General features: G+C 37.3%; 1 protein-coding gene across 1 annotated transcript in view; it reads left to right on the top strand.

The window, feature by feature from the left end:
• Positions 1-20,702, top strand: part of AK5 (adenylate kinase 5) — a 96,858-nt gene that overhangs the window by 31,904 nt on the left and 44,252 nt on the right. Inside the window, exon 7 of the mRNA XM_075097899.1 lies at positions 16,651-16,741. Within this exon, the coding sequence (XP_074954000.1) occupies positions 16,651-16,741 (91 nt within the window). The remainder of the gene's footprint in view (positions 1-16,650; positions 16,742-20,702) is intronic.

Genomic DNA, 20,702 nt, shown 5'->3' on the forward strand with positions numbered 1-20,702 from the left:
AATTGGTTGTCACCGTATCATGTTCTGCAATTCAGCAGTCTACTTAAATAATAAAATGGGAAAAGAAGCCTCACAAGACATAACACTGCAATCACAATTATCATTGTAATTTTCTGTGAAGGAAGAACTGTTCTCCATTCTCAATTCTCTTAATCTCTTTTTATGCCAACAAAATGGTCATTCATGCCAGTCATGGTATAGGAAATAGAGGACTTAATGTGTAAAATGTGACATCTTTTCACTGCAACTTGCTATGATCAGTTATTTATATATATCTAGGATTGTTCATACAGATGTTACCCCTTGATCCATTTTGTTAGAAATATAATTGCTAAAATTACATTGTTTCTTGGCAAATCTGAATGGTTTTTTATTATGTCCTCCACTGGATTTCTCCTCTGGACTTTAACCAGAATGTCAAATTCAAGCTTGACATTCACGTTTTCAATACCACTAATTCAAAATTCTCTGCTCTGTCTAGCACGTCAGGTCTCCTCTTTTCTTGCACTGTTTTGGTGTGTTTTGGTAATAGTATCGTTTTTGTAACGCCGAGGTCATCTCCCTCTCCTACCACTGCAAGATGCCAATTAGGCAATTTAAAAATATACTTTTCACTAGTTTCCTACTGTGTCCTGCCTTTGGTGCTTTTTTGGTTGGCTCTATGGAAAAGAACGGACTTCTGTATAAATGCAGAGTCCTTACTAAAATGGGACCTAGAATGTGGGCAATACATTTTTTAGTCAAGTTGCTTATTAAATTTATCAGTCCTTAATACACTGAAAAAAATCCAGCAATCCTCTTTGTATCTGCACCTTATTGCAAGAATTTCACTATATAGATCTTAGGTAATGTAGATTCACATAAATGTAAGGCAGCTTATTTCTGTTTCTTTTACAAGAATATTACCTCCGCTGTCCTTCAGGCTGTGTGTGTCACCTCAGTCTGCTGTAATGGCCATTAAAGGTGTCGTGGGTACTTAGCTTTCCTCTCTGACCCTGTTCATGGGGTGCAAGATACAAATGAGCTCAATTCCAGTACTGTGAACAGAGGCTTTTCTTCATTTATGCAATTTATGTTCTCTCATATCTCTTGAACTTTAGAAAGAGGGTCAGGAGCCATCTGAATTCTGAAATGAGTTTGGTTTTAAGAACTATTCATTATATCCTTGAACTGCAGGCAGGAGATGACTCCTCAGAAAAATCACTGGATTTAGTGGGGTGAGTGTAACACAGAGTAGGTTAAACATATCTGGATATTCTCTCATAGGTAACATGGTAATAGAAACCATATCAGTGTTTCTTGTAAAGACGTCTATACTAAAACACTCAGCTTAACAGCCAGTTATGTTAGAGAGAACTGCCAATAGAAGTTATCTGATAGCTTCTTGTTAAGGCTGCACAACAATTTGTTATAATCCCATTCTGATAATATACCTTGTAAATATTAATTATTCTTTAAGTTAAAGGTTACAGGTGCTCTTTATACATTGAGCAAAGTTCAAACAAAATTGCAAATTTCCTTTTTTCCCCATGATTTGCACTAGCATGGTGAACTTTGCTGATTTTTTTTAAAAAAAGTGCCCTAGAAAATTACTGGTATTTGAGGCATGAAACAAGACCTAAATCTAACCTTTCTTGAGTGTGCAGTTTGGCTTGAGGATGAAAAAGGACAAATAAAAAAGTCTTAAGCAGGGAAGGAAGCTTGTGATAATTTATTCACTGGAGTAAGGATAGGACATAAGTATGTAGAGAGTCTCTGTCTCAGTGACTATTCATGCATTTACAAAAGTTGTACAGCTCTAAGAGAAGGATATGTAGGAAGCCTTTTGGAAATTAAATCACAGGTGTGTACCCAGGATCTTCATTACATGAGGTAAGAGAGTGTTGAGTTTACATCAGGGAGTCAGTGAAAAATTAGCTGGTGTGCAAAATCAACTGCTTGCAGAACCAGCATATATAAATGGGTTCTCTATAGACTCTCACTTTCCACGCTGGAGGAAGGAGGAAGTCAGCAGCGTCCTAAGACCCAGTGGAGGGCTTTTAGTGGAAATAGGATCAAGTTTGTTCAGGGTAGACTTGTCCACGTGAACTTCTGTTTGATGAGGTATTTGTATTTAGTCAGTTCCCCAACTCTCTTCACATAATTTTAATAGAGTAAGCTTTACAAATAATTAGGATCTGCCTCTAAATGATTTTTCTTCTTTTCAGTATAGACTATGCTCAAAACAAATAGAATCAAGTAAGAGATTACAGTTCTCTGGAAGTTTGTACAGTGACTTCCAGAAGTTTCTGGGAGCTAGAACACTATAGTCCAAGCTAAAGGAAATTTTCCTTTCCTCCTTTGCATTCCATACAGTCATTACTGCAGTCATTGTTTCAACTTACGATTTTGAAAACTAGTTTTAAGAACTAGCATATCTGAACTGTCTTGAAAACTCTGCAGATCTTGTCTCTGTTCTATAAATTATCACAAGTCCACTTTTAAAGTGAGTCTGAGTATTGATATTCCCTGCTTAACATTTATCATGCCCACTGGAGAAGACCATGTCCCTTAAAATGAAAAAAAAACCTTTGACACAATACTCCATAAGGGTTAGAAGATCTAATAAGATTTATGATATGCAAAAGGAAGGAGTTAGAATTGTATTAATGTTATTAATTAGGATATGCTTGGTGAGACCCACCAACTGAATTTGACTATCTGCACTGTGCAGTGCCATATATTGTATTACTTCAAAATGGGGCAGGTAGCCAAAGAATGCCAGAAAACTGAGTTAACATAACAGGTTCAGGCATTTTTGTTTAAAGAGATTTTTACTGTGAGATTATCCAAGTCATCTTATTCAACATTAAAACAAAAAAGTTATAGAAAGAGAAAGGAATATTTAAAATAGTTGTTTTCTACCTGACTACAGCTTAAACCATGTGAAAGGAGAGTGGGAACCTAAAATCCTCCCCAATCCATTTTGTAAGCAAAAAAATTTGGGATTTATTCACACTGTCTTTTTTTCCACGCTAAGTAATTTCAGTGCAAAGGCAAAGAAATCTTAATTTTCTTGAATGTCTTTTGTTTAATTAGAATCTTAAACAGAAAAAAATGTGGTAAAAGGTATCTTTAAGCCTAGTATCAAATTAATTGAAACTAAACATGACAAAACTTGGTAGTAAACTTGTTCTACCCCTATAAACTGCATGTTAACACTTCATTTACTGAATATATTAAAAATAAAGACTAAATTGCATATACCCATTCACATTGCAACTTTTCAGAGTATCTTGGCCAGTAGGAACCATAGATAATTTTAGAGTTTGTCATCTATATCTCATTTCTTGTATTTTTAGTCTTAGAAGTACACAAGAATACCCATTTACACTTTAAGTTGCTTTTAACAGTGCATCCATAAGCTTATACTGAGGTAATTTTCAACTACTAACATAAACATGCATTAATTCTTAGTCAGAATTGTGTAGCTGTTCCTTAACTGTTTAGAAGCAGAAAGTACAATCAAATGAATGTTTTCTCCTAAAGCCTGTCCTGAATCCAAACCAAACCTGCTTTGCAAGTTCCATAAGTGTCAGAGCCTATGCCACTCGCTCTCTCTGGATAACATGAATGGTTTTACTAATAATTTTATCAATGGTAAAATTTTAATCTAAAAGAAAGGCAAACATAAATCAAACATTCATTATATTAAGGTAAATAAAAAACAATGGATAATTGTCGAATGTTCTGAATAACTTCTAGTCACTGTTTGAGTTCTGGTCAGTACTACAACACCAGTGGTGGTTGAAAGAAAGAGGTACACCTTCCGCATACTTTGAGCTGACTCACATTACAAAAGCAGACACTTTGAAAACACTTAATTTTGTAATTCGCAGCCCATGTTTTGCCAGAATCCAAGTAGAAATTAATATCACCGTACAGCTGTAAGATTGAGATTATTCTGCTAAAATAATCAAGGGTTGAAACAGTTGGAAAAAAAAAACCTACTAGCACTAGGCAGCAAATGGAAAAGTAGAAGCTTCTCAGATATTTGTCTGCCGTTCTGCAAGATGACATTGAAAACAACCATAGTGTGAGAAATGCCATGACGTAGTCTCATCCAACAGAAAAATATAGCAATGGTGAAGGAGCTGCAGTGATGGAGAATACTAGCCAGAAGCAACTTTAATACAGAGAAAACTCCCAGTTTATAAAATAATTAGTTTAGTAAGTATAAAGTAATGGATTCTCCTTTAGTATATCAAAAGCTCTATTTTTCTGTGTAAATTGAAGCAATGGTCAGTTATAGCAATTTTTATAGATAATGTTGTATAAACACTCAATATAGGTTGTTTGGCTTGCTTTTGCAATAAATTACTGATATCTCAACAATGTGTTGATACTGTGGCACTGGACCTCAAGTGTTAGTTTCAGGTATTCTGTAGTTCACTTAGCTCAGATGAACAGGTACTGGACAGTCAAAGGTAAAGTTATGAAATCATATTAAAAGAAAGACTGTGGAGGCTTCATTTTGGTCTTTCCTGGGTTTTTTTTTTTCCATCTTTCTCCTGCAACACACACTACTGTTGCACTACAGGCATATCTTGGCAATATCCCTGTCCCTTCTCAGACTTCATTTCCTTAGTCAGGGTAAGTGAGCTGCTCTAATTTTCTGATTTGTACTTTCTATTTCCTTGATCAATATAGTGGCCATTTTCTGTACTACTTGTTGACAGCACATCCTTTGGGCATTTCTTGGGCATTTCTCATACTTCTTGTTTTTTTTAATAAGCCCATTATATTATTTAGTGCTTCCCTAAAATTATGTTTCATTTAATAGCCTCTGGGTAGAAATATTGTCAAAAGCTTTTGAAAAGTTAAATAAATTATGTCAATCAGTTCCACTTCATCCACTTCCTTGTTATGATATTTAAAAAATGCTTTCAGTCTTCATAATCAAGTGGGATTTTGTCCTGCATTTGTTTCCAGAAAATACATGCTAGATGCAAGATTGTCATATTCCATGATGACTAAAGCAATAGTTTCTGTCAGTATCTCCTTAGCTTGCCAGCTTTCATTTTTAAATCAAATAGTCTCCTTTGTGCTCTGTAACAACATGCTCCAATAATTTAGACAGCTAAACAGAACTTTCTGGTGCAGAAATTAAAATAGCAGTGCACTCACTTCTTGCTGGAGGAAACAAATCCATATCCTTCCTGAGGCAGCGCAATTGGAAGTTGGTTTTATGAGCCCATCCTGAACTCAAGCTGACATTTGCTGAATATTATCCTAAGTTTGGTATGAGTCACACTTCTAGAGATAATTTATTTCATCGAAATGTAGCACTCTTCAGCGCAAGATGACCAAGGGAGGGCTTATTCCAATGCCATTTACGAAGTTTATTAATATAGAGACCACTGGAAACACTGCTTATTCTGGGTCAGAATTTATTTAAATACATAGGAACTGTTTAGCTAGGAGGTGAAGTTTGGTTTTGTTTTCCAAAGAAAATAGAAAAGCTAATGATTTTCAAATGTTCTAGATCTTATAGCCTGAAATTCCACTTCTAATAACGACAACTATTGCAGATGAAACAATCTATATTGCTAATGTCTTAGACACCTACAATTGTCAAATTATTTCCTGAATTAAATGCAGATTTTGCATATAAACCCCCCACAGCAGCTAATGTTTAAGCCTATGGTATACCCTATGCTTGTTCTTGCATCTGAGTCATTAGTTCTCATGCTTTATTAACTAGTTAAATTTGCAGTTGAAATTAACGCAGGACTCTGCTTGTTAGTTCTCAGTTGGTAGCATTCTTCCTGAGAAAACTATGATGATACATAGGCAAAACCCATATTTTTGGTAATAGTTGTTATGGCATCATCTAATGGTAAAAGACCAGCCTACAGTATTTTAGCATTTTTCATTCAGAATCTCTGCCACAAAAGCCAGGAGAAATGCTATTGATGTTAAAAGGGAAATATTTGGCAGCAGTACCAGTGCTTTTCATTGAAGCAAAGTGCAAGCTATCAGTGGAAGAAAATAATATTTTTAGGAAGAAATGTTTTTTATTTCTGAGGTTTTCTAAAATTTGTTTTAGTTGCCTTATTTGAATTACAGTTGTTGCTTATATGGACCTTTTCTGGGAAACCAGTGTTGCTATATATTTATTTGGGGTGCTTGTCTGCCATCTGTACGTGCTGTGGGAGCTGCTGCTAGAGAATGATTTGATTTTGTTTTAAACAAAAGGGACAGTGACACGGGGGCTCCAGGAGCATTACAGGCAGGGGAAAACAAACATTTTTTTTTAAACTTCATTCAGGAAAACTCTCTCTATAGACAAACATATTGGTTAATGTCTTGTAGCTTTAGGGCTCACTCCCTCCGAGAAGTACTGTTGCACTCCATATTAAAAATTAAAGGTATCGAGGAATGTGTTTATTTGAAGATGTTAGTAATCAGAGCTGTTTCATTGAACTGGGTGCTCTGGGATGGGAACATTCCAGTACTTGTCTCATGTGGTACTGGAGGAAATAGGGGACTTACGCTGTAGCAACTGGTCCTTAAGTGATTTCTTCCCAAAGAGTGTCTTGGTTTATTTGAGATAGGGTGAGCTTCCAGGAATTTCTGAAGAACAAGGACACATCCAAGCCCCATTAGTAGTCTTCCTAGATAAAGGTGGAAGAAAAACTACTGGAGGACAAGCATTATTGCTGTGGAACGAGAACATAAAGGCATTTGGGGAAGAGTCAGGTGATTCTACATCTTCTTGTAATGTCACTGAGCTGTATATAGCAAAATGGCAACTACAGCTGTTATTGGCTGATCTTCATGCAGCCTGTTTGTACTGCTCTGCCCTTTGTCTAGGTTTCAAAATACTGAATTTTACATTAATGTTTCATAATTGGCAGCATCACATAAGTTCCAGTATCGTAAGAGGAAATAAAGGATGTTGCAAGCTAAGACACAGAGGGCTGTTAAAGCTGTATGAAGATTTGGACAGCATCCAATCATACCTGACTCTCTGTAATCAATAATGTCTTTCCCTTTCCTTTAGGGTTAGGTACATTACAGTAAGAATCGAACAATTTATTCTAGACCCAGTGGAGGTGAGAGTAAGATGATCTCTCCCTCAGGCTGAATGTTTTCCTGGCTTGTACAGGAACAGAGTAACAAATAAATCATGGAGCATCTCTTAACTCAGACTGTAATTCAGTTTTCCATTCAAGGTCTTCAGTAGTGATCTGTCTTGGTGCTTGACACTACTGTTCTGTTTTTTGCAATACCATTTGTGTCTTTAAAGGCAATTTCCTTTAAAAATAAATGCATACTGAAAATTACTCCAACAGTGGAATGCGTGTTTTTCAAAATAAGAAAAAGTAAGTGTGCTTTCAAGGTAGGAAAGGTCTCTATATGTGCAGGTGCTGAAGCATCTCTTAGTTTTTAATTACTCTTCAAAAATAATGAATGTAGGTGACTTTGCTATAGAAGCTGCTGGACAGATGTAATACATGTTCAAGGTGCAAGCTTTCAGTCATTTGCAAAGTGAATATGTATAGAGAGTTTATATGTAGAGATGTTGGCTGTCTTTATAGTGATAGAGCTGTTGTGACTAAAACTTGTTGTTTTGGGGGAGCCAGAAAGGCATCAAGACAAGAAGCGCCTAAACAAAATTTACGACAACAGCATTTGACCTTAGAAAAGCAGATGTACAGAACCATAAAGATAAGGAACTGCAGAGCAAACACTAAACCAGAACAGACTATCCCTCAAGGACAGTATATACGTGATCGCAGAACTGAGTTTGTACGAAAGCAATAGTTAACTAGCAGACATGGTGCGGAAGAGTATATCCTTCATCCAGAGACCCCGATGACCACCCGGAGACACCAACAGGCATGCGCAAATGACATTTGCATATGATAATGAGTGCTTGGAAAATAATGAATACGTGTATCTTTTCTTGGAAAACTAGTGAATATGTATGTAGAGTTTGTATAAATTATGCAACTAACCCTGTGCCGGCACGCGCACTAGGAGGAGTGATCCCCTATGCATCCGGCACTGCAATAAAGAACACCTCCTTAATAGTTGTTCAGACTTTGGGTACTGATTTCGGCTTTTCATGGTACCAGTAGCTTGAAAAGTTACTTTTAGAAGCCAACAAGTTACTCAGAACAAACACACACAAATCATGTCCCTTAGATACTAGGCATATATTGCCTAACCCAGTCTGATTCCTGATGACAACTTCAGAGACAAATAGAATATTTATTGTAGGGGTCATCGTAGTGTAGAAAAATGGTTGAAACATTTTGAATTGTTTATTACTGACTATGTTAAACTGAATTCAGCTTTAAAAAGTTAGAGAGTTACAAATATAGTGGAGGATAGTGCCTACTGGAAGCTCAGAGCCCCTCTGAGGAAATGGAAAACATGATGCAAAGATGGTTTCAGAAATAAAACAGCAATATATTTGCCTTCCACATAACAGTCACCAGCTGTCCAGATGACTGTCCTTATTGGGAAAAAAATTAACCAGCCAGTTCTCTTAAATATCTGCTCAGACAGAGAGGCTTTGCATCTTAGTGTTATGAAAAATATGTGTGTTCCAAAACCACTCTGTGGCACGGCGCTCTGTCTCCATCAGCTTCCCTACCAAACAAGTAATTGCGTTCCCCCCCAGTTCATTAATTTTCTACCTACCATACCACCAAATTATTGATTTCTCCCCTCACCTCCAATTAAATCTAGCTCTCCTTCAGTTTGCCCATTTTCTGCTCTTCAAGGGCCCATAACTGCATGGTGTCTTTCCCATCAGCTCTTGCCACCACATTGCCCGAGGCACTCATTTTTAACAGCTGAAAACTGATAGAAGTCAGGGTGATCCTCAACATGATCACAGCATAAAGATACGACTTCTCCCTCTTTCTGCCTATCGAAACCTATTACTCAGCATAAATCTACAAAGACACGCTATTACTTCTGCGTACTGTTAATTGTTTCTTCAGATAAGACGTACCATTTACTTGGTGTCATACTGTTCCATATTGCAAGTATGGATGCTTGCTTAACAGAGTTTTACCACGAAGGGAATTAAGCTGTCAGAACATCTCCACACCTGTGTGCCATGGCACTATGTTCTTGAGTTTACCATGAAATAACGGAAAATCCCTGTAAGAACAACAAACCCCCAAGCCTCTTTTTTGTAGTGACTGCATTGTTCATGGACTGCCAAATTAATAGAAGAGGCAGATGATTAGCCTTCGAACTACAAGTGTCCCAAGTTATCCTCTTTTGTACTAATGGGGGAGTGGGCCAGATTCTGACATAATTTTTGCATTTCATATCAACTATAACAAAATCCCTAAATCTGTTCAGGGTCCATCTCTTTGTTTCTAGAGGAGCAGAGCAGATTTGATCTGTCTGTGTGCATGTTTGCATTTTCACATTTTGTGGTATGCGGCAGCTAAATTAGCTGATCATTTCTGTTATAACGGTGTATTTCCTCGTTTTGAGGGTCATTTCAGTTCTCACTAATGTCACTGAAAGATGTTCCTTGAATTCAATGGTTTGATTTTTTCTTACCATATTAGATTTTGTCTACGCACCTAATGTGTGCAAAAATTACATAGTTAGTGCCTTCAGATTGCACCTATTTTGAGCAAATTAGTTTGGGATATACAGAAGCTAGCAGCAGCCCCCACAGAACTGTCAGCTCCACTCACGGCTGGTGAAGGTTCATCCGCATGCTTGTTTACAAGTAGCACTCACAGCAACAGACACTCGGATGACAAGTGGAACTTGAGAAACTCTAATAATAGGAGTATGGGGACTCTGCAAAGATTTATGAATCCTCTGTGGAACTCCTGTGGTAAAAAATAAGGTGTTAAGTGGTTTATTTTTGATAACCCAGAGTATTCCTTAGGATTTTAATAATGGTAATAAAATCTTCAGTTCAGTTTCTTTTCTAAATTTCTGTCTGATACCAATTTATGACCTCTGCTAATTGCATAATTTTTTATAAATCACTTGCGAGCTCTAGTGTAATTTCAGTTGTAGTTTTTCTTCTGTACGTGATTCAATATAATATAAAAAATTAATCTGAGATTTCAGAATATTTATATAAAAGATAGATAGAAAATGTTAGAACTCGAGAGTGGATTACAGAGAAATACCTCTCCCCTATGTGCCCTCCCCTCCCATTTTGTGGTGATTTGGAGGTTGGTTTGTTTTTTTTTTTTTAAAGCATATCATTAAAAGTACTTTATAATAGGGAAATGTTCCTTGAGCTCCCAGTCTGCACATTCCAGCTTCATTCCTCAGCTCCTCTGCTTATTATTTTTCCTACACAAGGCTTCAGTTCTTTTTTTTCCTGTCCTCCCTTACCAATGGTTATTATCCTACCTGATATATTTTTCCTCACATATTTACTGTTTTCCTCTGTTGCTTTTTCCACAGTTCTCTGGAAGTAACTGCACAACTCAATTAGCTTGTAATTATTATGAGAAGCAAACCAGGGACGGAACAACAATAATAAAGGGATTTCTGTGTGGGTGTCCAAAAATCATAAAGCAGAACCTATATGCTTGAGTGTGTGTGTCGCTTCACCTTTTAGTATTATCAAGCATAAAATAAGACTAGTTCTTATTTAGTTTCACTCCTTCAGGAGCAAAGCCCTGCCTAATCCAGTCTGAATAAAAATAGTGAGTTGTTTTTGTCACAGTTGTAGCCACTGCTACCTGAAAATCATTATAACTTGCTCAATCTCATGAATCTCTGTGTGTTACTACCTAAAGGATTGTCAACCTTTCAACCAAAAAATACCGACACTTCAAGGACAGTGGTACAGTCTGATTTCCAAGCTAGGTATCTCTTTGAAAAGCGTGGGAAAACTGCGATAGAAGAAGCCATGTTCTCTTGAAGACCCAGTCAGAAGTGACAACTATGGCTATGTAGAGCAGTTTTTGGCTGCAGACTTTCCTGAATCAATTCCTATTTGAATTTGAAGGTATTACAATTTTTCTTTTTAGGAACAATCTTTAAAATTTTCAAATCCTGGGGAATCCATTGCCAATTATGATTAATTAAGCAGTAAAGAAACCGGCATCAGAGTAAGTTTTGCTGCTTGCTTCAATCCTGAATTTCTTTCACTTGCATCTTTCTTTCATCCTCGCATCTTACAGTTTTGTCTGCTGGGATATAATAACTTCTAAAGCGTCTCTTTCCCATGGAAAGGTACGGGAAATAGATTCATTTTTCAGCCTTCTCCAATCTCAGCCCTAATTCTTCCCTTATTAGACATGGTAGTCAAGTAATCATTCTCATAGTCCATCTGGAAGTCCCTCCAGCTGCAGATACAAGCACTGCACTGAGCATCCGGGAGCTATCACCCCTGTGCCAAACGGCACATTATGTTATCACTTGGCTTACGTTCAGCAGTCCTGTTTATACATCTAATTAGACCCTCTGACTAAGCAGCACAACACAACTCCTGTTCACTTAATTGTTTGCTCTGAAACCCCCTTCAGAAGTTGCTTTGTCTGAGAAAAAAAAATCCCCAATCCTGTTTGTATCACTGGAGGTCTGATAGCCTATTTTCCACAGCCAAAGATCAAACGGCACAGAAAGCTCCGTACCTGAGGATGTGACTTAAAAGAACTCAAAGCAACTCTGTTGTTTTTTTTTTCCTGACCAGCATTGACTGCAATGGTCAGAGGCTTAGCACTCTGTACTCACTCCTGCTCTTGAAGACCAAAGACAGATAACTTCTTACTGAGGCAAGACCAAGAGGTCAGAAGAGCACATATGAATATCGTCTTGCTTGCAGCAAGTGGGTCTGATAATCAGATCACCCGTACCTTTAAACGTACAATATTTGGACGTTTCTTCAAGTGCCATAATGTTTTAATGACTGAGAAAATACTCAGACATCTATGAATTGCAGTTACTGTTGGAGTCTTTTCCTGCAAAGAGAGCAAACAGAACATTCATCATCCAATTCCTGTAATTCTATTTGATTCTTAGGTGGATGGGAATATTGCCATGGAGCAGTTAGCCCAATGTTGTGTTATTTTAATTTCGACATTTCTTTTCATTGACATCCATTATGTTCTAAAACAGAGGACATTTTTCATCTACTGTTGCAAATGCTATTTAACTACATCTATTTGCTTGGGGTTTTTTATGCTTTCTCCATTTCTAACTTTATTTCAAAGCACACAAACAAGAATTCCCTGCAAGTCTGCTGCAACCAGATTTCTTTCCGGTTTTCCTGTACTTAAATTTTATCTCCCCCTATTTTGGGGCTGTCATTTTGGATAAACCATCTGCAAAGACCAGCAGTGTCACTGGGGGTAAATCAGTCTGTAGGGAGCGGTGCGAGGCTGAATGATGTCACCCACACCCAAAATTCTAGTTAACTACAGTTTCCTTGATGCTTGCCCCCAGATATATGTGAGGAAAGAGCTGTGTACTTTTTTCTTTAACTCAATATGTGGTATTATGAAACCTCCATTTATCATCATTGACCAGTGAGATTTGCAATGTTCAACAGCTCGGACAATTTTTCTGTGAAGCTCCTTCTGTTGGCTAAGATTTGTTGGGTATGTATTTAGAAACACTAATTATTTTTCCTCTGAGAGCAGCAAGTACAACCTGCTTTCCCTAGAACAATTATTTACAACGCAAGATCTAGAAAATATTTTCCACCATTTTCATATATAACACTGCCAGCATCAAATCCTCCAATTCAACAACGTTCACATGAAGCTGGGATAAACTTTCCAGAAAATTAATCATTATGCCAGTCATCATTTATTAAAAAAAAAAAAAAAAACAATATATACCGAGGTACATGACTTCTACTAGTCATTTCTTTACTAAATCATTATTTCAGAGCAAAGCAAAACTTTCTGAAACTCAACTGAAAGGAAACCTTGGAGACTTCAGAGATCCGTTCTTGTTCCTGCTTTAATCTTTGGGATGTGTTCCCCTGAACCAGGTGGGAGCAGAACAGTGTGTGGATGTGGTAAATTCACATTCTAGCAAGTGATGCTGTATTACTTCTTCCTCCTACAGAAACACCATTATTGAACTGACTGAGGAGAGAGGAGGTAGAAAAAGCCTCTCATACTTTCCTTCGTCACAGGGAGATCAATCTTGGAAGCAAGACCACTCACAGAAGTATGTGGAGATTGCTGCCCTGCAGCTTCCACATGTACGTGTTGCACAGGGGAAGGGCTTCACTAGATTCTTACCAAGCATAGCCCCCAAATGTACTTCAGAAAGGTGTGTGAAACCTTTCTTGGCTTAGAAATTTAGGCTGATTTCTTAAAGAAATGTGATTCTCATGTCGTCTGAGGTCCTCCCCATCTTTTCCTGCCCCAAAAAACCAGAGATAGCAAAATACAAAAACCCCGTTAGTGCCTCACTGGGGGAAGCACTGTAGAGTGAGTTCAGACCTCAAACCCCGCTGACCTCACAGGGAAGAGATACTTTGCTTTTTCGCACATCACTGTTAAAGATTGCATCAGTTCAGATAATGATACAGTTAACGTGTCTTGTGTATTGCAAATGCTTTCAGTGGCATGTTTAATAGAATTATATTTCTATAAAACGTAGGCTTTGACTATAATTAAACTGAGACATCCATAAAGATACCAGTAGATAATTTAGTTGCAAAGAGCTACGTTTTGAAGCAAGTAGGGATTTGTTTTCAGTAGGGAAAGCAACCTATTGATTTAGATGTGTTCTGCTAAAAATACAAGTTTTACTCTGTTTCCTCTTTGTGAATAGGGTTGTTTGAGTACCTTTTACATTTTATTCAAGCCTCCAATAATTATCAAAGGATTTAATTTTAAAATGTTTCACAATTCAATGAAGTACAGAACTCACACGGTTACTTAGTTTCTTTCAAAAATATTTTCTCTGTGAAAGCTACCTTGCCTTCCTGTGGCTCAGGGTATTACAATTCTCATTTTGTGATGGGAAAACTGAGTCTATGTGCAAGCTTCAAATAATTGGTTTTCTTTGGGTGACAATATAGGCTTTTATTACAAAGCCCAGATTTTTCAGAGTACTGAAGCACAGCTGGTGTTCTTTGAATGGGGGAAGTTGATGTTTCAAATTCTTGGAACTTCAGAACGTTTTGAGATTGATCGTGTGTTTTTTCATGGTAAACTGGATTATTCAGAGGAATGCTACTAATGAGAAAGCAAGCCTGCCATCTCTCCAAGTGTGATGTGACCTATGCAGTAACGATCAGACACAACCTGATTACATTTCACTGGGTTTTATGCAGACACATACCCACTAACATTGTAAATGATATGTCTTTCCTAGCATATCTAATGAAACGCTTACATTTTTTGGCTAAGAAGCGACAGAAGAAAAGCATATCCCCACACTTCCTCAGAGACAGACCAGTGCAGAATAATTCACAGAGGTCAATACTCTTATGTTATGAACAAGGAAATTCCAAAGCTGCTCTTTGTGCATGGATAATAAATTGCTCAACAGTGGCCCAACAGCTTCGTTTAAAATCTGTTCTTCCACAAGCCTCAGTTTTGACACAAATTAAGATGTAATCCTTCTAATAGGTAAACAGAAACAAATTTCTGCTTTATAAATAAAAAATAACACTGAGTTTTGATTGATACTGAATGGCAAAAGAACACTCCTCAAGAATAGATGAATGTCTGCCCAGACAGATGAACAACTGTGCTGCGTCACAGAGTGAATTCTTGAGTGGTCTTCAGGGTCAGAGCCAGAAACTCCATTTCAAGAACCAGTCAGAAAACACCATGTACTGACAATTAGAGTAGGCTTATCTATGATGGAAATGAACTCTAAGGTGAGCTAAGTATAAAGCTAAATAGTAAGACCTTAAAGATTTAATGTGGGACTAATACTAATTAAGATTTGAGTGCTTAGACAGGTCTTGAGTTAAGCTTCTTGGCAGCAAACTTTCTACAACGGTTGCTCCTCTCTAGTATACTCTGGTGTCCCACAGGCTTCCATGTTCATTCACACAGACCTAGCTTGTACAATCATTCTTTGTCTCTTTGATGTTCTTTCCCTATTTTGAACCATTCCTGACATCTGCCACTCTAAATAATTGTTCTTGGGCTGATATTTGCCTTTGAGTTTACCTTCAGGTGCTAATGGAAAATTCCAAAAGAAAGCAAATTTCATTACCAGTGACAGAACGGCTTAAGTAATATAAGTAATACATAAGTCGTCATAAGGCATAATTTAAAAAGAGTGATACTGATTTTGCAACGGTGGGTGTTAGACAAGCAAGTCAGCATCTCCCTAGAATTAACTCATTAAGTACCATGCTATATTTCTGAGACAGATATTTGGAAGACAACTTTGCCTCTGTATGTCTTAGCTTCTGCAGCAAAGTTCCTAGCTGGGTTTGAACTTCTCTCTCCAAGGCTTTTCCCTGCCTATTATTTTTACCATGAGGCAGGCAGGTATTGGCAAGACATCTGAAAAGGTGCTCAACAGTCTTGGACTTGGAAGAGCGAGCCCACTGAAGTTCATGAGCTTGCAATCGCTAGTGAAATGCTTTTCGCCCTGGGGTTCATTCTGCATCCTAAAACATATTACACTGAAGATACAAAATGATTGAAAATAGTGACTCTTATACAGGGGGGCATGCACTGAATGACAGCCATCTGATGTGACCATTATTTGCTTACTACTCTAACCTGAGGTTGCAGTATTCCCTTTTTCCATAGTAATGTACCTGGCCGCAGTTCAAGAAATAAGGAAAAATTCCAGAGCAACAGTAATAAAATGTCCAATTTTTCTCCAAAGAAAGCTCAATAAGTGATGATCTAAATGAATAAAGCTTGATAAATATGATGAGAAAAAAAACAAACCCACTGACAAGCATGTCATCTGGCCATAAAAAGAACCTGTCAGAGACAGCTGAGAAAAAACTTGGGAGAATCAGTATCAGAATTCAGGCAAAAGAATAAATTTAAAAAGTTGAAAATGGTAAGAAATTAATTATTTGCCATTTTTAAGGAGTTTGCTTTCCTGATTTTATTAATTTATCACTGAGCCAAGACACTTTCTGCTAGTGCGAGAGCAAGGAAAGCTTTCTTTTCTATATAATAGGGGACTTTCAAAAATACTTCATTTTTTCCTAAGAATTTTGCTCAACTACTTGAAGAAATTGTACACCCATACAGGTCACAAAAATTGGTTTCAGACAATTCAGAAGTTGCTGAAAATTTTTCACATGCAAATCAAATAGTTAATTATGCTAATCTCTGAAAAGAAGTGACAATACAGTAATCACATTTCTGGTTTCTATGCTGTCATTTTTTTCAGCCATCCAATGGTTGAAAAAGTAATATGCATTACTAGTTTTACTTTCTCCTTTGAAACTTCATTCTCTGAGAGCATGTAAATTTTACTGTAGCTTCTATTCCTGACAAGCTATTAAAAATAGGCAAAAAGGGTTACAAAATTAGTTTAGCTTTCAGTCAAAGTTAAAATTATTCATATCTAAAGCAATGGACAGCACACAAAAAAGTAGGAAGGTTTCTATCAAGAAGGCTTGGAGTGAGAAGTCATGCTGGACGTTGATGTTCAGCCAAGTAGTAAGCAGTGTCTGACTGCCACTTTTTTTTTCTTTTTTAATAGTTTGATGCAGACAGAGATGAAGAAGAAGTGTTCTTTGACATAAGTTCGGCAGTTGACGATAAACTATTTGCAAACAAGGAGGCTGCAGCAGGTGAGTTAATATAAGATTTAAAGAGCCACATTTTTTTATACTGCATTTGACATTGGTGGGATGCATGTTTTCATATTCCTCAAGCATGGATGTATGTCCTCTAGCAAGGTCTTGACTGACCTCAAACATTTGCAAAATCAAGGGCAAAAACATCTCTTTACACTTGGAAAATTCGTACAACCCACCTAACATCTTGTTTATCTACAAGCTCAGCTTAAACTACGATGTATAGTGCACTAAACAACTACATCATTAATACAAAAACTTTATAAGCTGATCGATTCCAGTTGTCAGCTATCTGTTTCAATTCCAGATGATACCTCAGTGTTCATCAGAAAACCAGTCCTATGAGATTAATAATCATATGGTCTCCCTAATAATTGGTAATAATTCTGAAACTGTGTGTGAATGTAAGTCAGGTGTGGGGGGGGTTATTTATTTATATATTTTTTATTTGTGCTTACTGAGGCTTGAATGTCTTCAAAGAAAAAGCCTTTGAGGGACAAAGGACTGCAAAAGAATTGAAGCTAAAAATCAAAGCACTGAAAAGCCATAACATCTGTCAGAAATATTTTGCTTGAGGGGAACAGGAAAATATTCCTTGATAACTTCACAACTTTCTCTTTTTACAGAGGACATCCCTGGCTGCCTTCCAAGTAGACCATGAGGGTTATGTAGGTAGATGAGGTCATAAATGTCTTGTGAAACAACACACAAAAAAGAAAATTCTAAGTGAAGTATTTTCCTGTAAAATTGACTAGCTTTATTAAAACAAAGATTAGATATGTAGAGTAGCGAAAATCGTGTATCTGATCTCTCCTCTGTTTACGGGAAAACTCATCTGCCATAAATTGCCAGACAAGGTAGCTACTGTTATTTGTAATTGTGAACAATCATCTCGGGGCTGCCAAGGACGGAGGAATTGATGCAGCGCAACAAAGTCCAGTAGTAGCAATACATCTATTATCTCTTTCTGACAAAGTGCTTAGATACTTTTTTCTGCTAGCAAAACATTTGCAAAGAGCAGTGCTTCAGACAGAAGGATTAGATTCGTATCTTGAAGATCTGAAAGGGGGTTCCAAGCTAGCTAGCCTACAAAACCCACCCATAAGGCTATTTTTGATAATGTTCAAAATGAGATAGAGATGAATTATCAAGGCGAGGGGGTGGCCAGTTTGAGAATGATATAAAGTGCATTAGCTAAAAACAGAGGTTTCTAGTGGTCAGCTTCGAGATAAGATGCACACAAGAATGAAGACTACTACCTTTCTCTGTTAAGTGGCATGCTTACCTCTTTTGTGCGTAGCCTTATTCCTAGGGGCGAGAGATTGATTCCAAACCTAAAATGGCATTCCCACTGTATAGCACTGTATTGGTAATTACCTGTGGATTCCATAATAAAATGAACTAAGTACAGAAAAGCAAGAAGACGAAAGAAGTGCCGTAAAGGTGCTAGCTCTGACAGAGTGACAAAAGCTAAACAATTTGTACAAATTCATTGTGATTCTGGATGAGTTCCAGTCAGTTCCATGAAATTCTGATCTCCTTAAATTCCTCAACAAAATAATTGGAGAGCTATGAGCTTTATCAGAAGCCATGCCACAGTCATCTAATTGGTGCCTAACCTGGGCACCAATAATAGTAAGGAGATTCGAAGTAGGATTTCTAGAGATTCTATGAGACCAGATATTTAATTTCTAGAGGTCGCAATTCCGGCATTGCCTTGATCTCACTTTTTGTCTTTTAATTTTATTAGTGATATTGAAATATATTTTTGTTCCTGGTTGCTAATGTAAACATAGTATTTCTAGTATTTTCATGCCTCCACATCAGTCTAATTCATATGTTACACCTGTAAAATCCAGCTGTAATCAACTGTATAACAATATATGGTGAAAGAAAACAGCTGAATATTTTTATAGATTAAAATACAATTTTCTTATTGTTGCCTTCTATGACATATTAATACTGTTGCTAAGAGCAACAACCTGTCATGAAACTCAACCGTGTAAGGTTGCAATAAAATTTGTATTAGAAGCATCTTACTGAGAGCAAAATTAAAATGTAATCATTCTAATGCTAATCAGTCCTTCAGTAAATTATTTCTATTGTATTCCGCTTGAAATTTATCTTATAAGCATTTGTCTTGCCCAAGTGCTTATGTGCAACGTGTATTAATTGAGTTATTAGTGCTTCAGAGCATATTTCATAACAAAAAAAGGACATTTTTATTTTATTGAGCTTAAACATGCTATTAAGAGAAGCAACATGTTTCACAGGATAGTCTTAGATTACTTTTATAACAGTGTTGAACAGTGCAAATACTATAGTTGTTAAATACGAGTATGGGCATATTTGAGCCAATGAACCATATTGAATAGAATTGCTACCAGGATTTGAAATAAGCAAAGGATTTAAGCAAGGATTGGAAATTCATTAGGTGATTTGCCAAAACACAAATGGTCCAAGGAGCAGACTTAATTAACTCACATGATGGGGTGTAGCTACTTTGTAGTGGGAAGTTAAATCAACTGCAGATAAATTTAGACAGATCAGTACAATTTAGTTTCACTCTACAAATGAATTTAGTGAACTGTGAAAAAGCAATGCTTAACATTTGCATTAATTAAAACGTAAGGATGAACACACTTTCAGAGAAAGCGACACGCACCCAGGCTCAGAACACTGCAATGTTTTATAGGACCAGACACGTTTACGGTCATGATGGCCCTGGGTTCTGGGGGGCGTTTCTGTGGTAGGAATCCCACACCTGCCTGTAACAGCCATACCCGCTCACCTTTCCATGACCAATCCTGTGCAATTCAGCTCAGGCACAACAAACAATACATGAAATACAGCACAGAATTTAAAAGTACAGCCTCGTGGTGAAGGAAGCAACTGAGCACAGCCCCGCACCCCTCCAGGGGCAGGGGAGTCATTCTCCCTGACTGTCAGACCTGGCGGGGGTAGCTCCTGTCAGCAGATCCTCGTACAACTGCAGCCACTCATTAATTCAGCTTGTCCTTCAGTGCTGTGTCATTGGATCCTCTTGGGTTCCTAGCAAGACAAATCTTTATGAATGATGCCTTCAGTGTCAAGATACAAAGCCTAGCAAAAAAAAGGGAATGCATTCTAGCTGATCTGCTTTTTCTTTTTTCAGCAGTCTGTTCCTCCCTGAAGAGCCAATTATTCAGTTAAGGGGGATTTAATAAAAACTTCAAGATTTTTATTTTTTTTAATTGTGCACTACTGTGCCTAACAAAATCCTCTCTGTTTTTCCCCTAATAAAAACACAAGGCACATGAAAATGACTAGGTTTCCCTTACCTGAACTTTATGTGTGCACTGAAATTGAGGAAACACGTTGTAAGTCACAAGAGTACCTTTTGAGGTCAGGTGCTTCATTTCTCCGTGGCAGCAGAGCTTTCATGTGTTTTCTTACTTTTTTTTTTAACTGTTGAGCTTCCCCTTTTGAAATTGGTACAGTTACTCAGATTGTTTGCAATAGGTTCATACAAGTGCACAAAGGCCCTAAGTTAACTAAGAGCTGAGATTATCTGGTAGAATGGGGCATCCCTTCGAAAGGAGTTAAGACAATTCAGACTCTAAGACTTTCCTCCTAATGGTAAACAAGTATTAACTTTTTTTATAGCCTAGTTCTCAGTGTAGCAACTTAGCAAAGGAAAAACAACACAACTCGGAAAAGGCAATGAAACTTACTTATGATCAGCTGTTTCGTTGTCAGAGCACAAGTTGTGCGTCCTGCAGACTTGTTGAAAGCAGCAGGGCATGTTTGCTTCCAAATGCAAATTAACCAATCCCCCTCTTTTCCTTAAGCCAACATTTTGTGTTTCTCCTTTGATAGCTGAACATTGGAACAAATTTTACACAAAATGCTGTCGACTGAAACTTGGGTTTAGAAAACCTGAGCTGAATTTTGACTTACCCACTCTTTAACACTC

Source organism: Phalacrocorax aristotelis, chromosome 6, assembly GCF_949628215.1.
Source record: "Phalacrocorax aristotelis chromosome 6, bGulAri2.1, whole genome shotgun sequence".
NCBI lineage: Eukaryota > Metazoa > Chordata > Aves > Suliformes > Phalacrocoracidae > Phalacrocorax > Phalacrocorax aristotelis.